This window comes from Monocercomonoides exilis, assembly GCF_001643675.1.
Source record: "Monocercomonoides exilis strain PA203 chromosome Unknown scaffold69-233226, whole genome shotgun sequence".
In the NCBI taxonomy this organism is placed as follows: domain Eukaryota; phylum Preaxostyla; order Oxymonadida; family Polymastigidae; genus Monocercomonoides; species Monocercomonoides exilis.
Window position 1 is genome coordinate 108,590 of NW_027150614.1, and position 12,824 is coordinate 121,413.

At 40.0% G+C, this 12,824-nt stretch overlaps 4 protein-coding genes across 4 annotated transcripts; all 4 read right to left on the reverse strand.

The window, feature by feature from the left end:
* Window positions 1-5,495: 5,495 nt before the first annotated feature.
* MONOS_11900 (uncharacterized protein) lies at window positions 5,496-6,154 on the reverse strand (the record flags this gene model as incomplete). The annotated part of the gene is made up of 3 exons (XM_067864475.1): window positions 5,496-5,532; window positions 5,591-5,685; window positions 5,954-6,154. The coding sequence occupies 3 exons, from the start codon at window positions 6,152-6,154 to the stop codon at window positions 5,496-5,498; spliced, it is 333 nt and encodes a 110-aa protein (XP_067718908.1).
* A 370-nt stretch (window positions 6,155-6,524) lies between these two features.
* Window positions 6,525-6,818, reverse strand: MONOS_11901 (uncharacterized protein; the record flags this gene model as incomplete). Its single annotated transcript, XM_067864476.1, has 1 exon — window positions 6,525-6,818. The coding sequence occupies one exon, from the start codon at window positions 6,816-6,818 to the stop codon at window positions 6,525-6,527; it is 294 nt and encodes a 97-aa protein (XP_067718909.1).
* Window positions 6,819-7,030: 212 nt separating this feature from the next.
* On the reverse strand, window positions 7,031-7,587 carry MONOS_11902 (uncharacterized protein; the record flags this gene model as incomplete). Its single annotated transcript, XM_067864477.1, has 2 exons — window positions 7,031-7,319; window positions 7,376-7,587. 2 exons carry the CDS (start codon window positions 7,585-7,587, stop codon window positions 7,031-7,033), a joined length of 501 nt encoding a protein of 166 aa, XP_067718910.1.
* Window positions 7,588-8,828: 1,241 nt separating this feature from the next.
* On the reverse strand, window positions 8,829-10,976 carry MONOS_11903 (putative Phage integrase family; the record flags this gene model as incomplete). The annotated part of the gene is made up of 1 exon (XM_067864478.1): window positions 8,829-10,976. The coding sequence occupies one exon, from the start codon at window positions 10,974-10,976 to the stop codon at window positions 8,829-8,831; it is 2,148 nt and encodes a 715-aa protein (XP_067718911.1).
* Window positions 10,977-12,824: the final 1,848 nt, after the last annotated feature.

Here is a 12,824-nt window from a genome sequence, read left to right on the forward strand (position 1 = left end):
AATCAGAAATTTGTTTGTTCTTTCATATTTTTGTTTTTTGTGTGAGCAATTTTTGTGTTTCCATCAGCACTGAGGATGAAAATAAACAAAAATGAATAAAAATTGGATATCTCATTATGAAGGATGAGCATCGAGTTGGGTGAGCAAATTCATATGGAAAGTGTGGATGATAAAGGGATTGGGAAGGAAATAGGAGATATTATTTTTTGAAGAAAAACAATCTGTTTTGATGGATAATGAGAGTGGAATTGAAAGGAAATCATAAATTTCACATTTCCCCCAAGAAGAACAAGAAATCGATGCATTTGATGGAGAAATTACTTCTGGAAAGGATTATTTGCGAATCATATGATGAACCACTTGAAAATGGAAGGAATAATTAATACTTGTTGGAGGAAAACGGATTCTAACGAAAAAAAAAAACAGAAAACTGCTTATAAGAATGTTAAGAAGGTTTGTTGATATATTATTTTTTTGAAGTGATTATTTTATTTTTATTCAGAATGTTGAAAACCCCAGGGATTAGATGACTCTGAAGAAAAAAGAAAATATGATGAAAGTTCACTTAGAAAGAAAGGCAGAAAGGCAGAAAGAGATAGAGATAATAAAAATAGGATTTGAATGAACAGCACAGAAAGACAATGGTGGAAGATTGAAAACGGAAATCGAAGAAGACGAAGAAATGAATTTTTTAGCCAACAAACACAGTTACAAAATATCTCCGAGCACTTTGAATTGGATGCCAAATAATAAACAATTTGGAGATATATTTTAATTTTGTTCGTCATCTCTGTTCTCACAGGCGGAGAAGGCAAAAAAATAAATCCTAACAAAAGGATCAATACCCCACTTTCGGTTCAAGCAACAGAAATCATTCTGGTAATTTATATATCGAATATTCATCTGCACCAACATTATCTCATCTGATCATTCAATCAATTTACTGTCATGCTCAATGGCAGAGCATCTTTCAGAATTTTAAAAAACAGTGTGCAATTCAACGACTCCTCTAATTGCAGCAGAAAATTCATTATAGAATATTCTTATTTACAACCAGCCAAATGCGATATCGATACTTCAGTGCAACTGATGCAGCTACATTTACTGAGTTTATAACCAGAAGCAAATCCAGCTTCTGTACACTCAATTCGACTTCACCATAAGACACATAAACAGAACAGAGTATTTCATTCACAGTGTCTTCTTTCCTTCCTTATGCTTTGCAATCATCCATCTTTTTTGGATATTATTTTCTGGTTCATCTTTTGCCTTCTGTTTTTGCACAGCCAAAGCACATATTAGGAATTTTCTATCAAAAGCTGTCCTTTTGAGCATTGTTCGAAAAAAATGAAGCATTTGAAGATGCTTTTCAGAAATCATATATGAATGCTTCCTCATTCCAATGAATGAAATAACAAAGGATTGCAACTAATTTGGAAAGTTTCTTGGAGAAGACAGGCATGTTCTCCAATGATCCGTCAATGTCAGCCGAAAGGAAAGAAAGATTGCCATCAGAAATGCCCCTTCCTCTTCTTCCTCTTCTTCCTCTTCTTCCTCTTCTTCCTCTTCTTCCTCTTCTTCCTCTTCTTCCTCTTCTTCCTCTTCTTCCTCTTCTTCCTCTTCTTCCTCTTCTTCCTCTTCTTCCTCTTCTTCCTCTTCCTTTTCATATTTTTATCTTGAAATTCATCTGCACGTTCTGTAACATCCACTTTATTATTTGCAATTTAATTGGAATTAAATTCAGTAGCGGAACATTTGAAGCAGATAGTGGAGATTGACTACCAGATGGTATTTGCATCATCATTATCTTCTTCTTCCCCATCAATCAGATCATTTCAATTACACTTTTCAGACACTTCTTTATGCCATTCATCTTCTAACATTGTTATTCATTTCTCATTTCTCATCCACATCGCCTGAAATCAATTTCTTTCTTTCACTGTTATCGTTATTCGCCTTCTTCATATTCAAGAAACACCTTTTATTCTAATTCTCCGCAACATGCCAGCCAACTCACATGAAAGACCTCATTCTGATTTTCCTTCTCTCCACTTTCTCATTCTCCCATCATCATCTTCTTCTTCATCAAAGAAAGCACAAAAATGTTTATCAACATTTTCCCCTTCATCTTCTTTGAGATTAAACACTTTATCAAAATCAAAATACAACAAACGTATTTTCTTTATCCGCGGAACGGGAAATATTGAAGAATGATGAAAAAGTCAAAAGGAGAATTTTTCATTGAATGTTTTAACCTCTTTTCAGAAGTAATTCATTTGCTTTTCTTCGCCTTTTCATGCATTCTTTGTGAGACAAGAATAAAAGCGTGATAAATGAATGCAATGCTTTTGCATTGTGCTTCCACGAAAATTGACTTCTATTCAACGAATTATGGAGGAATTTCTCATGAATCAACCGAGATGAAAGGATGATGAGGAAGACTGGCAATGGAAAGAGGAAAATAAGGACAAGGGTAATTTTGAGCGAGGATGACATGGGAGAGCTCAGCCGAAACAACAGAACAATCATGAGTGGTTTTCGTCGGTTGATGAGATCTACATTTGCGTGAAAGAAAAGAAACGAAAGAGAAAGAGAACGCGATGAAGAAGAAGCAGAAAGAAGGGAAAGAAGAGAAAATGCAAATGGAGCACCGCTGGTGGATCATCGTGTTTGGAAGGAAAGCTTGTGAGCAGTTTTTAACTTCTTCTCTATTTGATAATACGGGTGAAAGAGGAATGAAGAAGAGAGAGAGAGAGAGAATGGGAGAGAGAAAGAGAGAGAAAACAATTTGAATGAAAATGGAAGAGTTGGAGATGGAGTGAAATAAATGGAGCAGATCCTTGTTCACAAGAAGAAAAGATTGATGAAATAAACAGAAATACAAAACTTTCTTCGCATTCAACACTTTTGGCAAACGAAAAAGAAGAAGACGAGGAGGAAGAGAGCAAATCATCCTTTTTGCAAATGGACTAAAACAGAACAATATACAAACAAAAAGAATTCATTGCAATGTTGATGAAATGACTACGATAAGCAGACGAAAGGAAAGAGTTAGCAGAACTCTGCTTGTGCGGAAGAAGGAATTCTGCTGAAAAGGTATAATAATAAAAAGAAGAAGAAGGCCTTTTTACGATTGCGTTGGAGGAATGATTGGATTAGGAAGAATATGCTGGCGAAAGAGAAGAAGCAGACAAAGATGAAGGTGATGGGGTATGAGATCACAGATCAAAATCTTGCTTTTCATCAGCAACGATTCTAAGAAAACAATTGTCGTCATCATCTTCACCATGAGGGCTTATTCTGACAACATCTTCACATTTATCACGATCACTTTGGTTGCAATTTCTGTTTCTATCATCATGCACATGCATTAATTCTTAATTCCTCTTTCTCAACATCATTGGTTTCTGAACAATCAATGTCGAATTCACTTTCTGGTAAATGTTTTTGCATTTCATCTGTGCTTTCTCCATTGTTCGTCTTTTGAATGACATTATTGCGAAATTCACTTTTCCGTCTATGAAGAATCTCGATTTTCTGACTGATTGAATCTCTTTCCTTTTGAATTCTTCATTTTTGGAGTGTGTTGTTAAAGGAAGAAAAAGAGAAACAAGAAAAATAGGAAGAAGAGGGATGAGTGAGAATCTTTCGAGACAGCAACATCAAAAAGTTTGAGGAAGAGAAAGAAGAAAGGAAGGAAGAAAAGGGATAGAAGACAAAGAGAGAAGGAGGTCGATATTAAAACAGAGCAATGAAGAGGAGATGCCCAACAGAAGTTGATTGGCAAGAAAGAAGGAACAAATAGAAAGGAGAATTTCCAATGAAGATATTCCAGGGCAGAATTTAGTGTTGGAAGAAAGTTCTTGAAAGAAATGCAGTTGGTGAATAGAAATACATTGAAAGCCAACTAGTTTTGAGGCACTGAAATGCAGGAGAAAGAATGCGAAAGAGAATGAAAATGGTAAAGATGATTGAACAACATTTTTGGAGGATAAAAGAAGGCAAATAAGAAGATCTTTTCATAAATCGAAGTCTAATATTTCCATCGCAACAATTTACCTCATTTACTCCGCTCTTTTTTGCTCGACTCCTCACTGACCCCATTTTCTTCTTCCTCTTCCTCATTTTCTTCTTCTTCTCTCTTTCAAAAGAAAGAAACAGTTCAATCAAAACCTTTTCCTCTGAATATTTCTGCCTTTTTACCTTCTCTCAGAGAAACATTTGAAACTGTGGCATTTCTGCCTATCGGAGATTCAATTGGAGAGTAAAATTTGTAGTGGGAATTTCTTCATCTTCCTCTTCTTCTTCATTTTCTTTCCCTCTTCTTCCTCTTCTTCTTCAATCACAAACAACAGTTACGCTAACAACAACAGTTGCTCAGACGATGGCACATCGAAGAAAAATGCACTGCCAGCAACAGACCCATCAATGGACGGTGCACCACTTCTCCTCCTCTTCCTCTTCTCCATTCTGTTCTCGAACCTTCTTCTTCCCCTTCTTCATCTCCTCCTCCTTCTTCATCTCCTTCTCTTTCGTCTTCGCTTCTTCTTTCCCTTTCTTCATCTTATTTTCCTGAAATGTCATATATTCCGCCTTCCTCGCCCTGCTTATAATCACATGCTGGGACAGCAAAACCTTTGCCTCTCTGCAATAGTTCGTCCATTTCACATTCTTCTTCATCTTCTTCTTCTCCTTCTTCTTCTCCTCCATTTCCTTCTTTTTAATGGAAAATAAATTGATAGAAGACAATATTTCCCAATGTTTATAAGAAAATTTTTCTTTCAAAATATTGTTTGAAAGGAATTGAATGAGATAAGAAAAATGAGATTGAAGAGGAAGAATAAGGAAAAGAAAAAGGTTACGACGAGATGAAAACGCTGATGAAAATATTGTTTTGAAAATTTGATGATTGATCACATCCAATATCCGCCAAAAGATTGGAGCACATTGTTTATCTCCATCATTTTCCATTCAGAATTTGTTTTCAAAGCGCTGAAGAAACAGATGATGATGAATTATTGCGAAATATGACTTTTTCTCCATCTTCAATGTCATTGCCTTGTGTAGCTTCATCCCTCATTATCTATCTACAAGCACACGCTCCCCTTCTTTTTTCATTGCCATCGACTGCACAACCTCCGCAGCTGCAGCCCCACCATCCCTTCCAGCAGCCGCACCAACTGGAACAGCGCCTGCACCCTTCTCAAATTTCCACCGCTAACTGCACAGTCTCAACTCGTTACTTTGGCCCAATTCCTACCCCCGCTTCCTTCGATAATGTATAAAGCTCCCATTCCCAGTTGTCCAGCACCATCTCATCGTCTTAACAATCTCATATTTCCAAGACTGCGATAGAGGCTCTCTCCGGTCAGCTTCAACGCAAATATCCGGAAGCTGTTTCTGCCCAGAAGTTGTTCAGTAGAAACACCAGAAGCATTGATGCATCTGCACACCTCTTCTCCGACTTTATTCCCTCAAATTACGAAAAATCACTTTTATCTCTTCTCTGACACCCCTTCAATCACCTTCCAGCTGTAACAAAAACAAAAATTCACATTAAATTAACTCCTCCCTCACAAATTCCCCAAACGGCTTCATCTCTGTAAAGTTCTTCCGGAACAGCTCCCCACCACGTATCATCGCACACGACACTGCTTCACTCTTCTTTTGCTCTAAATGCTTCTCCTGCAGCCATATATACACAAAGCCCTCAAACATTTGACTCTACACACCCGCTCCAACCAAAGACTGCCCCACCCTGGTCTGCCGCTATCTTGTCCCTATTTACTCCACTGATTATCGATAGCTTCCGCACCAGCAATAGCTGAAGCCATTCCTTCATTATCATCTTCAACCGCTGCATTGGTGCAGGCCACTGTCTTGTGGACTGAATCCGAAGCGCATGCGCCATTTCGTACTCCACTTACACCATCGACATTGACACTGTTCACACAAGCCGCAACATCTCCATCAACCCCATCAGCAAAGGTCCAGTTCCTGCTCCTATTTCCTCTGCCGCTTTTTCCCTTCTCCCACTAAAGTTCGACAACTCCACCTGCTCTTCCAACTCCTTTGCCTGTTCAGCCCGTCGTTGCACAGTCTCTTCAATCATCGCATTCATTTTCTTCTGCTCCTTCTTCAATTGTGCAAACATCGTCTGCAGCTTCTCGGTTATCTATTGAACAGCGCCTTCTGCATGTGTTTCTTCTTTTCCTGCACTTTCGTCAACGCCATTCTTTTCATTTCTTTTTCTGATCCCAGATCTCGATCCCTCACTTCCACCGCAGCCAAAATTCTTTCCACCCACCGTTATCTGCTTCCCACAACACTCATCCCACTCCCAACTTTCACTTCACCTACCTTCCAATTCAAGTTTGGTAATAGCTTTGCAATGCTGCATTTTTTGATGATTGCTGCAAGCTTCTCATAACGCTTTTCACAAAACCCAGAAGGCAGAATCAACAAAGAAGAAAACGGAATCATCCCTCTTTCCGCTGAGGCCAACTAAGAAGGCGTGGCAAGCGTTACCACCGATACATCAGTTTCCGCTTGTCATCCACACTCACCACCCCACTCTGCTGCTTCTGCTGCTTCTTAACCTTCTCAATCCCCACATCAGTCAACTCTACCTTCTCCTTTATGGCCACCAGCTGCTCCTGCAGATCCTTTACTTCCTTCACCTTTGTGTTGTATTTTTCACTCAGCTCCAGAATCTTCCTCTGCTGCATCCAAATGATCTTGTCTTTCTCGTCCAACAGCTCCACTAGAACGCTCGTCCGCTTCAATATCCGCTCCTTGCCTCGGATCTTCAGCAACATTTTGTTGAACTCCTGAAACTTCATCTCCTTCTCCGTCTCTGTCTCTGTTTCCTCCTCCTTCTTCTCCTACTTCCTCATCTCTTCTCGATCCTCCAGAACTGCCAGCGCAATCTCTGCTGGTGACAGAACCACATGCTCCATCCTCAGCCCCGCTGCCGACAGCCCCTTCTCCACAATCTCCCCTTCTTCTCACACTTCATCCTCTCTCTCCATCACTTCACCACCACAAGCCTCGACTGTTGTGATCTCCATATCTGCAGCGACGGGTAAAACAGATCGTAGATCGACGGGAACGCATTCACGTCTGCCGCTGCAAAGATCCGCTTGTTTCCCGATTTCGTGCCCACCGATGCTGCAAGCAACGGAAGCAGCTCCACCAGCGGAACAGAAAGCATCGCCAAAAGCGCAACATCGTAGGCACACACAACACACCCATACAGCACTTTCCGCCGAGCCACAGCATATCCCCACAGCGTCTGTTGCTCCCTCAGTAACGAATATCTGTGATTTTCATACACCCCAGCCACCTCTAGAAGTCGTCCATCGCTCCAGCCGACGAGTTTGACGCCGCCACCGCAGAGGCATCCGAAGGTTCAATCGCAGTTGCTGATGATGGCTTATCGTCTTCTGCTGCCTTCTTCTCTTCGCTTCTCCGCATCCGGAATGGCGAAGTTGATCGGCGTGCTGCTCCAGTTGAAGAAGAAGATGAGGAAAAAAAATAATTATAAATGTGCGGAGCGAAGCGAAGACTGCTGCGAAGGATCAACATCGAGGAGCTTTTTCAGATACCCCAAAACGTCTATCGGTAGCTTTTCCGATAAGAAAAACACAGCATTCACATCAGGATCAGAAATATAGTTCATCGGCCAATTCTCACCGTTTTCGAGCGATATAAACTTTTTAACAATAACTTCTCCTTACAATGTCTAAAAGAGGAAAAAAAAAGATGAGCAAAAAGAAAAATAGAAAATAACATAGACAAAAAACGTGATTCGTCATTTGATTCAAAAAATGATAAATATCATTTTGAGTTTTTGATTTCAAGCCTTTTGATGTTGAAATTGCAGGTAATATAAAATCTTTTAAAAACATATGTAATCAATTATTTTGTTCAAATTCTTGAATATAGTTTTTCATTCATGAGTATTATAACATCAAAATTTTCATGTTCATTAACTTTCAAAAAATCATACAAGATATACGACTTTTAACCTTTTTGTTTTTTCAACTCATTGAAATGTTGAAATGTTAATAAACGTTCAAAAAATCAAAATGTCTATTCAAATGGATGAAACAAAAAAGCAAATATTAATGGAAATAATTGTATCCCACAAATAACAACTAATAAATTGATTTTAAAATCAATAATGAATAGTTTGTTAAAAATTTCTGTGAAGTCGATTTTACAGTCAAAACAAGATATAATCACATCGGGTTTTACACAACTTGTTGTGACTATATCCGATTGTGATTTGACACGATGATGCTTAACACAGAAAAAAATAAAAATTAACTTTTGAAACAATTAATTCTGGGTCAATTTTTTAATTCTTGGAAATTCTTCACAAAAACACATTTTTCAATAGAAATAACAATTTTTTTGTTTTATTATGTTATTTCGTTAGAGAACTAATTAATATAACTCCTCTTTCTATTTGGGGATAGAGCTCCGTTTTATGGGCTCAGCCGATCAATGTGACGTGAAATTTGTGGTGTTTGCTGATGTGATGAAAAAGTAAAAAAGAATAAAAAAGTTTGCGTCCAATAACAGGCTGTGCAAATTTGCACTGAGGAGTTATATCTTTCTTTTATAACGACAAAACACGAAGACCTTCAAAATGCAAGAAAAGGTTTTATTAACTGTAAGTTCCATGGGTGGGAAAAGCTTCGCTTTGTGGAGGGAAAAGAGGAGTTGTGTATTAATTAGTTCTCTAACGAATTAAAAAGCATTAGCTTCTTAATTCTCGAGAACTAATGAAAATACAACTCCTCTTTCTATTTGGGATATCATTAATTGGGCATGTTTTGTGTCTCCTGTTCCATTAATATTGCGTAGGCTCTTGTAACCACTCTCTCTGTTCGTGTGCAAATATTTCTTGATTTCTTGACAGTTGAATGGGAACATGATCGCTTCGAATCCTCTTCCTGATCTATACAAGTGTTTTCCTTATTGTGCAGTTTATCTTCAACTTTTTTGACTTCCTCATTTTCCTTATTGATATCCTTCTCCTCTCCAACGGTCTGCGATGATTGCGACTCTTCGATGTCCATGTCAATGCTCTGTTCTGTGAGAGAGGGAAGCTGTTGTGTTGGAATGGAACAATTTGCCTGTAAAGATAGTTGAGGGGAATTGAAAGTTTGTGGTTGCGCCAGCGATAATCCAATTGAATTTGAAGGTTGCAGGCTTTGAAAATACTGAGAGGAGGGCTGAAAATTAAACGTCTGAGGTTGTTGTTGATGCAGTTGCGAAGGATGTGGTTGAGGTGAAAGGACCATATCATGTTGAACAGGAAACACGTTTATTGCAGATTGGATTGGAGCTTGGATGTTTGCAAAAGAAGATCCTTGAGTTATTTGTGCACTCCAAGGTTGTATTTGAGACCCCGTTTGTGGGAATGGTTGGTGCTCTGTCAGAACCTGGGCCATCGCTTGAGCAGTGTTTGTTTTGAAGTAAGAATTAGTTGGTGTGTGAGCTGTGGGAGACAATCTGGCAAAGTGTGCTACCATAACCTCCGGAACTCCAGCGGCAAGGAGAGCAGACAAAGCTGCATGCTTTATAGTGTGAGGCCGAAACGAGGGGTTGATTCCTGCCTGCTTCATTGCCTCCTTTGCGAGTTTACGAATACCATCCTTTGACATTCTTGATCCGGTTCTCGTGTTTATTATGAACGTATCTCTTCCTGGATACAAAACTTTAATGTGGTTCCAAAGTTCCAATACCGCACGCACTGGACAAACATCTGACTGGATCTCCTTCAGTTTAGGGACTGTGATGAACGATCTTGCGAGTCTTGTTTTCAATTGCACTGAAAGATGAATTGCATTCTCAGAGATTATCGAATCGTTCATTGAAATGCTCGCCAGTTCTGAAAACCTGCATGCAGTGAATAACATACACAGAGTTATTGATTTCAATGTCAGAGAGTATACGCTCAAAGTCTCGTTGGGCCACAGAGTTCGGAGATAATTGAAAAGGACCTGTGGATCCCATATTTCCTCGTACGGAGCTCTTTTCTTTTCCTTTCTCATGATAGATCGAAAGAATGTCTTTATTATCGGTACTGTTCCTAAATCGAAAGAGAAAGCACTTCTAGTGAATAGCGACACTGCGGACCTTGTTTGCTTTAAGCACTGAGGAGGAAAACCCTCATTATCTAAGCATATGAAAGTGTCCAAGCACTTCCTCACCCAAATCACAGGATCTGACGGTAACTCCCCCATATTCCCCTTGATCCAAGCGTTTGCGAAATGTGCGAATCCAAATGTGTATGTTGTCCATGTTGACGTGGCAACACTATTTTTAATGTGTATTATCATGCTGTCCGGAACATTTAGTTTTCGTAGGCCGTGCTCAAACCACTGTTCACCCGCCTTCTTGACTAGGGAAAGCTTATTGCCAGGTAACCTCCTGAAGGAAGCGCTGCTCCTCTCGCCTTCAAACCCTGCCCTGGTAGTAATATCATTCGTGAACATCTCCATCTCATGAATCGTCTTTTCCACAGTTGAAGTGTCTGGCTCCAAATCTGATTCGTCCAATCCGGTATCAGAAGAATCATCTTCGCTCTCTCCTTCAACGCTTTCCTCATCGTCTGAAGGATCAGTGGAATTGGCGGATGGGCAAGAACCACCTCGCCCTTCCACGGATAGCTCAGACCGTCCTGACATAATCTGCTGCCTGGCCCGCACCACCGTTGCAGCTTTCTGTTCTTTGCACTGGCAAACGCATCTAGAGTCGGTTTGATCCTGAGGTAGTTGAGTGCCATCTGAAGAGCCTGATTTTTGATTTCGTAATCTCCCGACTGCTCGAGTCTTGACAGGGCATCTGCCTCCACATTTCTTTTTCCTGCAATATGAACTGCTTTGACCTGGATTCCCTGACTCTCCACAAGTTTCCTGATCTCTTTCAATAGAGGTCGCAGATTCTTTCCTGCTCCCCATCTGTTTATGTTGTAAACTACAGATGTGTTGTCCGAGCATATCAACACCTTCCTTTCCGACAGTTTTGCGATATCCTGAGAAAACCTTGCTAGCGCAATCTTGACTGCAAGTAATTCCCTGAAGTTTGACGTTTGATTTTGAGCAACTCTGTTCAAAGGGACGTGAAAAATCTTCTTGAGTTGTCCTGATATCTTTACACTTCCTCCGCATGCCCATGGCGAGGCATCTGTTGTGATCGTCACCTGAGGGGAGCCAAAGGATTGAAGCGTTCTTTGTTTTCTCTTCCTGACTTCGCTTATCCAGAATGTCAATTCTGGAATGATTCCATAATGAAGTCGACATAGTCCGTTCCATCCATTGATGTTGACATTCTTCATTAGGCATTGATAAAGGTTTGTCATGTGTAATGATGCATCTGTGTGGACAAATCTGGCAGCGCTTATTTGTCCCACAATTGAAGCAAATTTTTTGACTGAGATTGGACGCCTCTTCATTGTGTTTATTAGTACCATGTAACACTTCTGAACAATGGAGGCAATTCTCTCTTCGTTCAGAGCCACTGTCGACTGAATCGAATCCCATTTCCATCCCAGAAAGTTGAATCTTTGTTTTGCCTGAAGTTCGCTTTTCTCCTTGTTGACCATCAGACCAAGTTGGGAGAACCAATCCATAACCTCCTTTGTTATTTGCTCCAGCTTCTGTTTGTCCTTGTGAAGAAAGAGGACATCGTCCAGATAAGAGATGCAACGAACTTTCCATTTCATTCTCACCAGCTTTATTATTGAACGCATGATCTTCGTAAAGATTCTTGGGGCATCCTTCATTCCAAATGGAAGGCATTGAAACGCTATTGTTTCTTGATGAAATTTGAAAGCCAAAAACGGGATGAAATCTTCGCGAACAGGGATTAAGAAATATGCTTGAGAGAGATCCAATGAGGTTGCAAAATCTCCCTTTTCCATCAACTTTTCCACAGTTCTGTGATCCTCCAGCTTGAACTTGATTGATTTCAGGGCTTTGTTCAGAGGTCTGCAGTCCAATATTTGTCTCCATTTCCAGTTCTTCTTCTTTACGAAAAACAGTTTGCTCAGGCTTTTTGCATCTTCGAACTTGATCCTCTTCAATATTCCACAATCCAGTGCTTCCGTTATCCACTTCTCGCACTCCCTCTCCTGCTCCTGGGATCCAATAAAACCATGTCCTGCTTTGACTTCCTTTTTCAGCTTGTCTCGTGCCTCTCTGCTTCTCCAAACAGGACAAGCTCCCTTCTCTATAATTCTCCTGGTCCCTATTTCGGACCAGTTCTTGAGAAAGAGTCTTGTTCTTCCTCCAACTTTCTTCGAGGATCCCATTGGTTGGAGCTCCAAGTTCTGCTGGTTCTCTGGGAGCTTCTTCTGCTGTTTGAACTGAATTTTCTTCTTGTAAATGGGATCCTTCTTGTCCGAAAAAACTGGTTTTTAAGAGAGAATGTATTTGTGAACGGTCTGATCCATCCCTGCGATCGAGGAAGCAATTTTTGTTTCGGCTCAGCGATCTTCAACGTTTCAAGTTGCCTCTTGGAAAGCAATTGGTCTCCATCTTCTTCTTTTAATGTTCTTGCGGCTCTGAACCCATAAACTGCTTGGATCCTTTGTGTTCTCGCTTCCTGGAGTGCTTTAACCATCATAAAGAAAGAATCAGCCAAAACTGCACTTGGGTCCAATCCCTTATCTACCATATCTTTTCCAATTATAAGCGCTTTTATTGCCAATATCAATTTTTCTTCGATTTTGAATCCATTTTGTTCTAGAGCGTCGTAGCACCAATTTGATGTTCTTTGAATTGGGTGGATAGCCTCTGGAATGAACG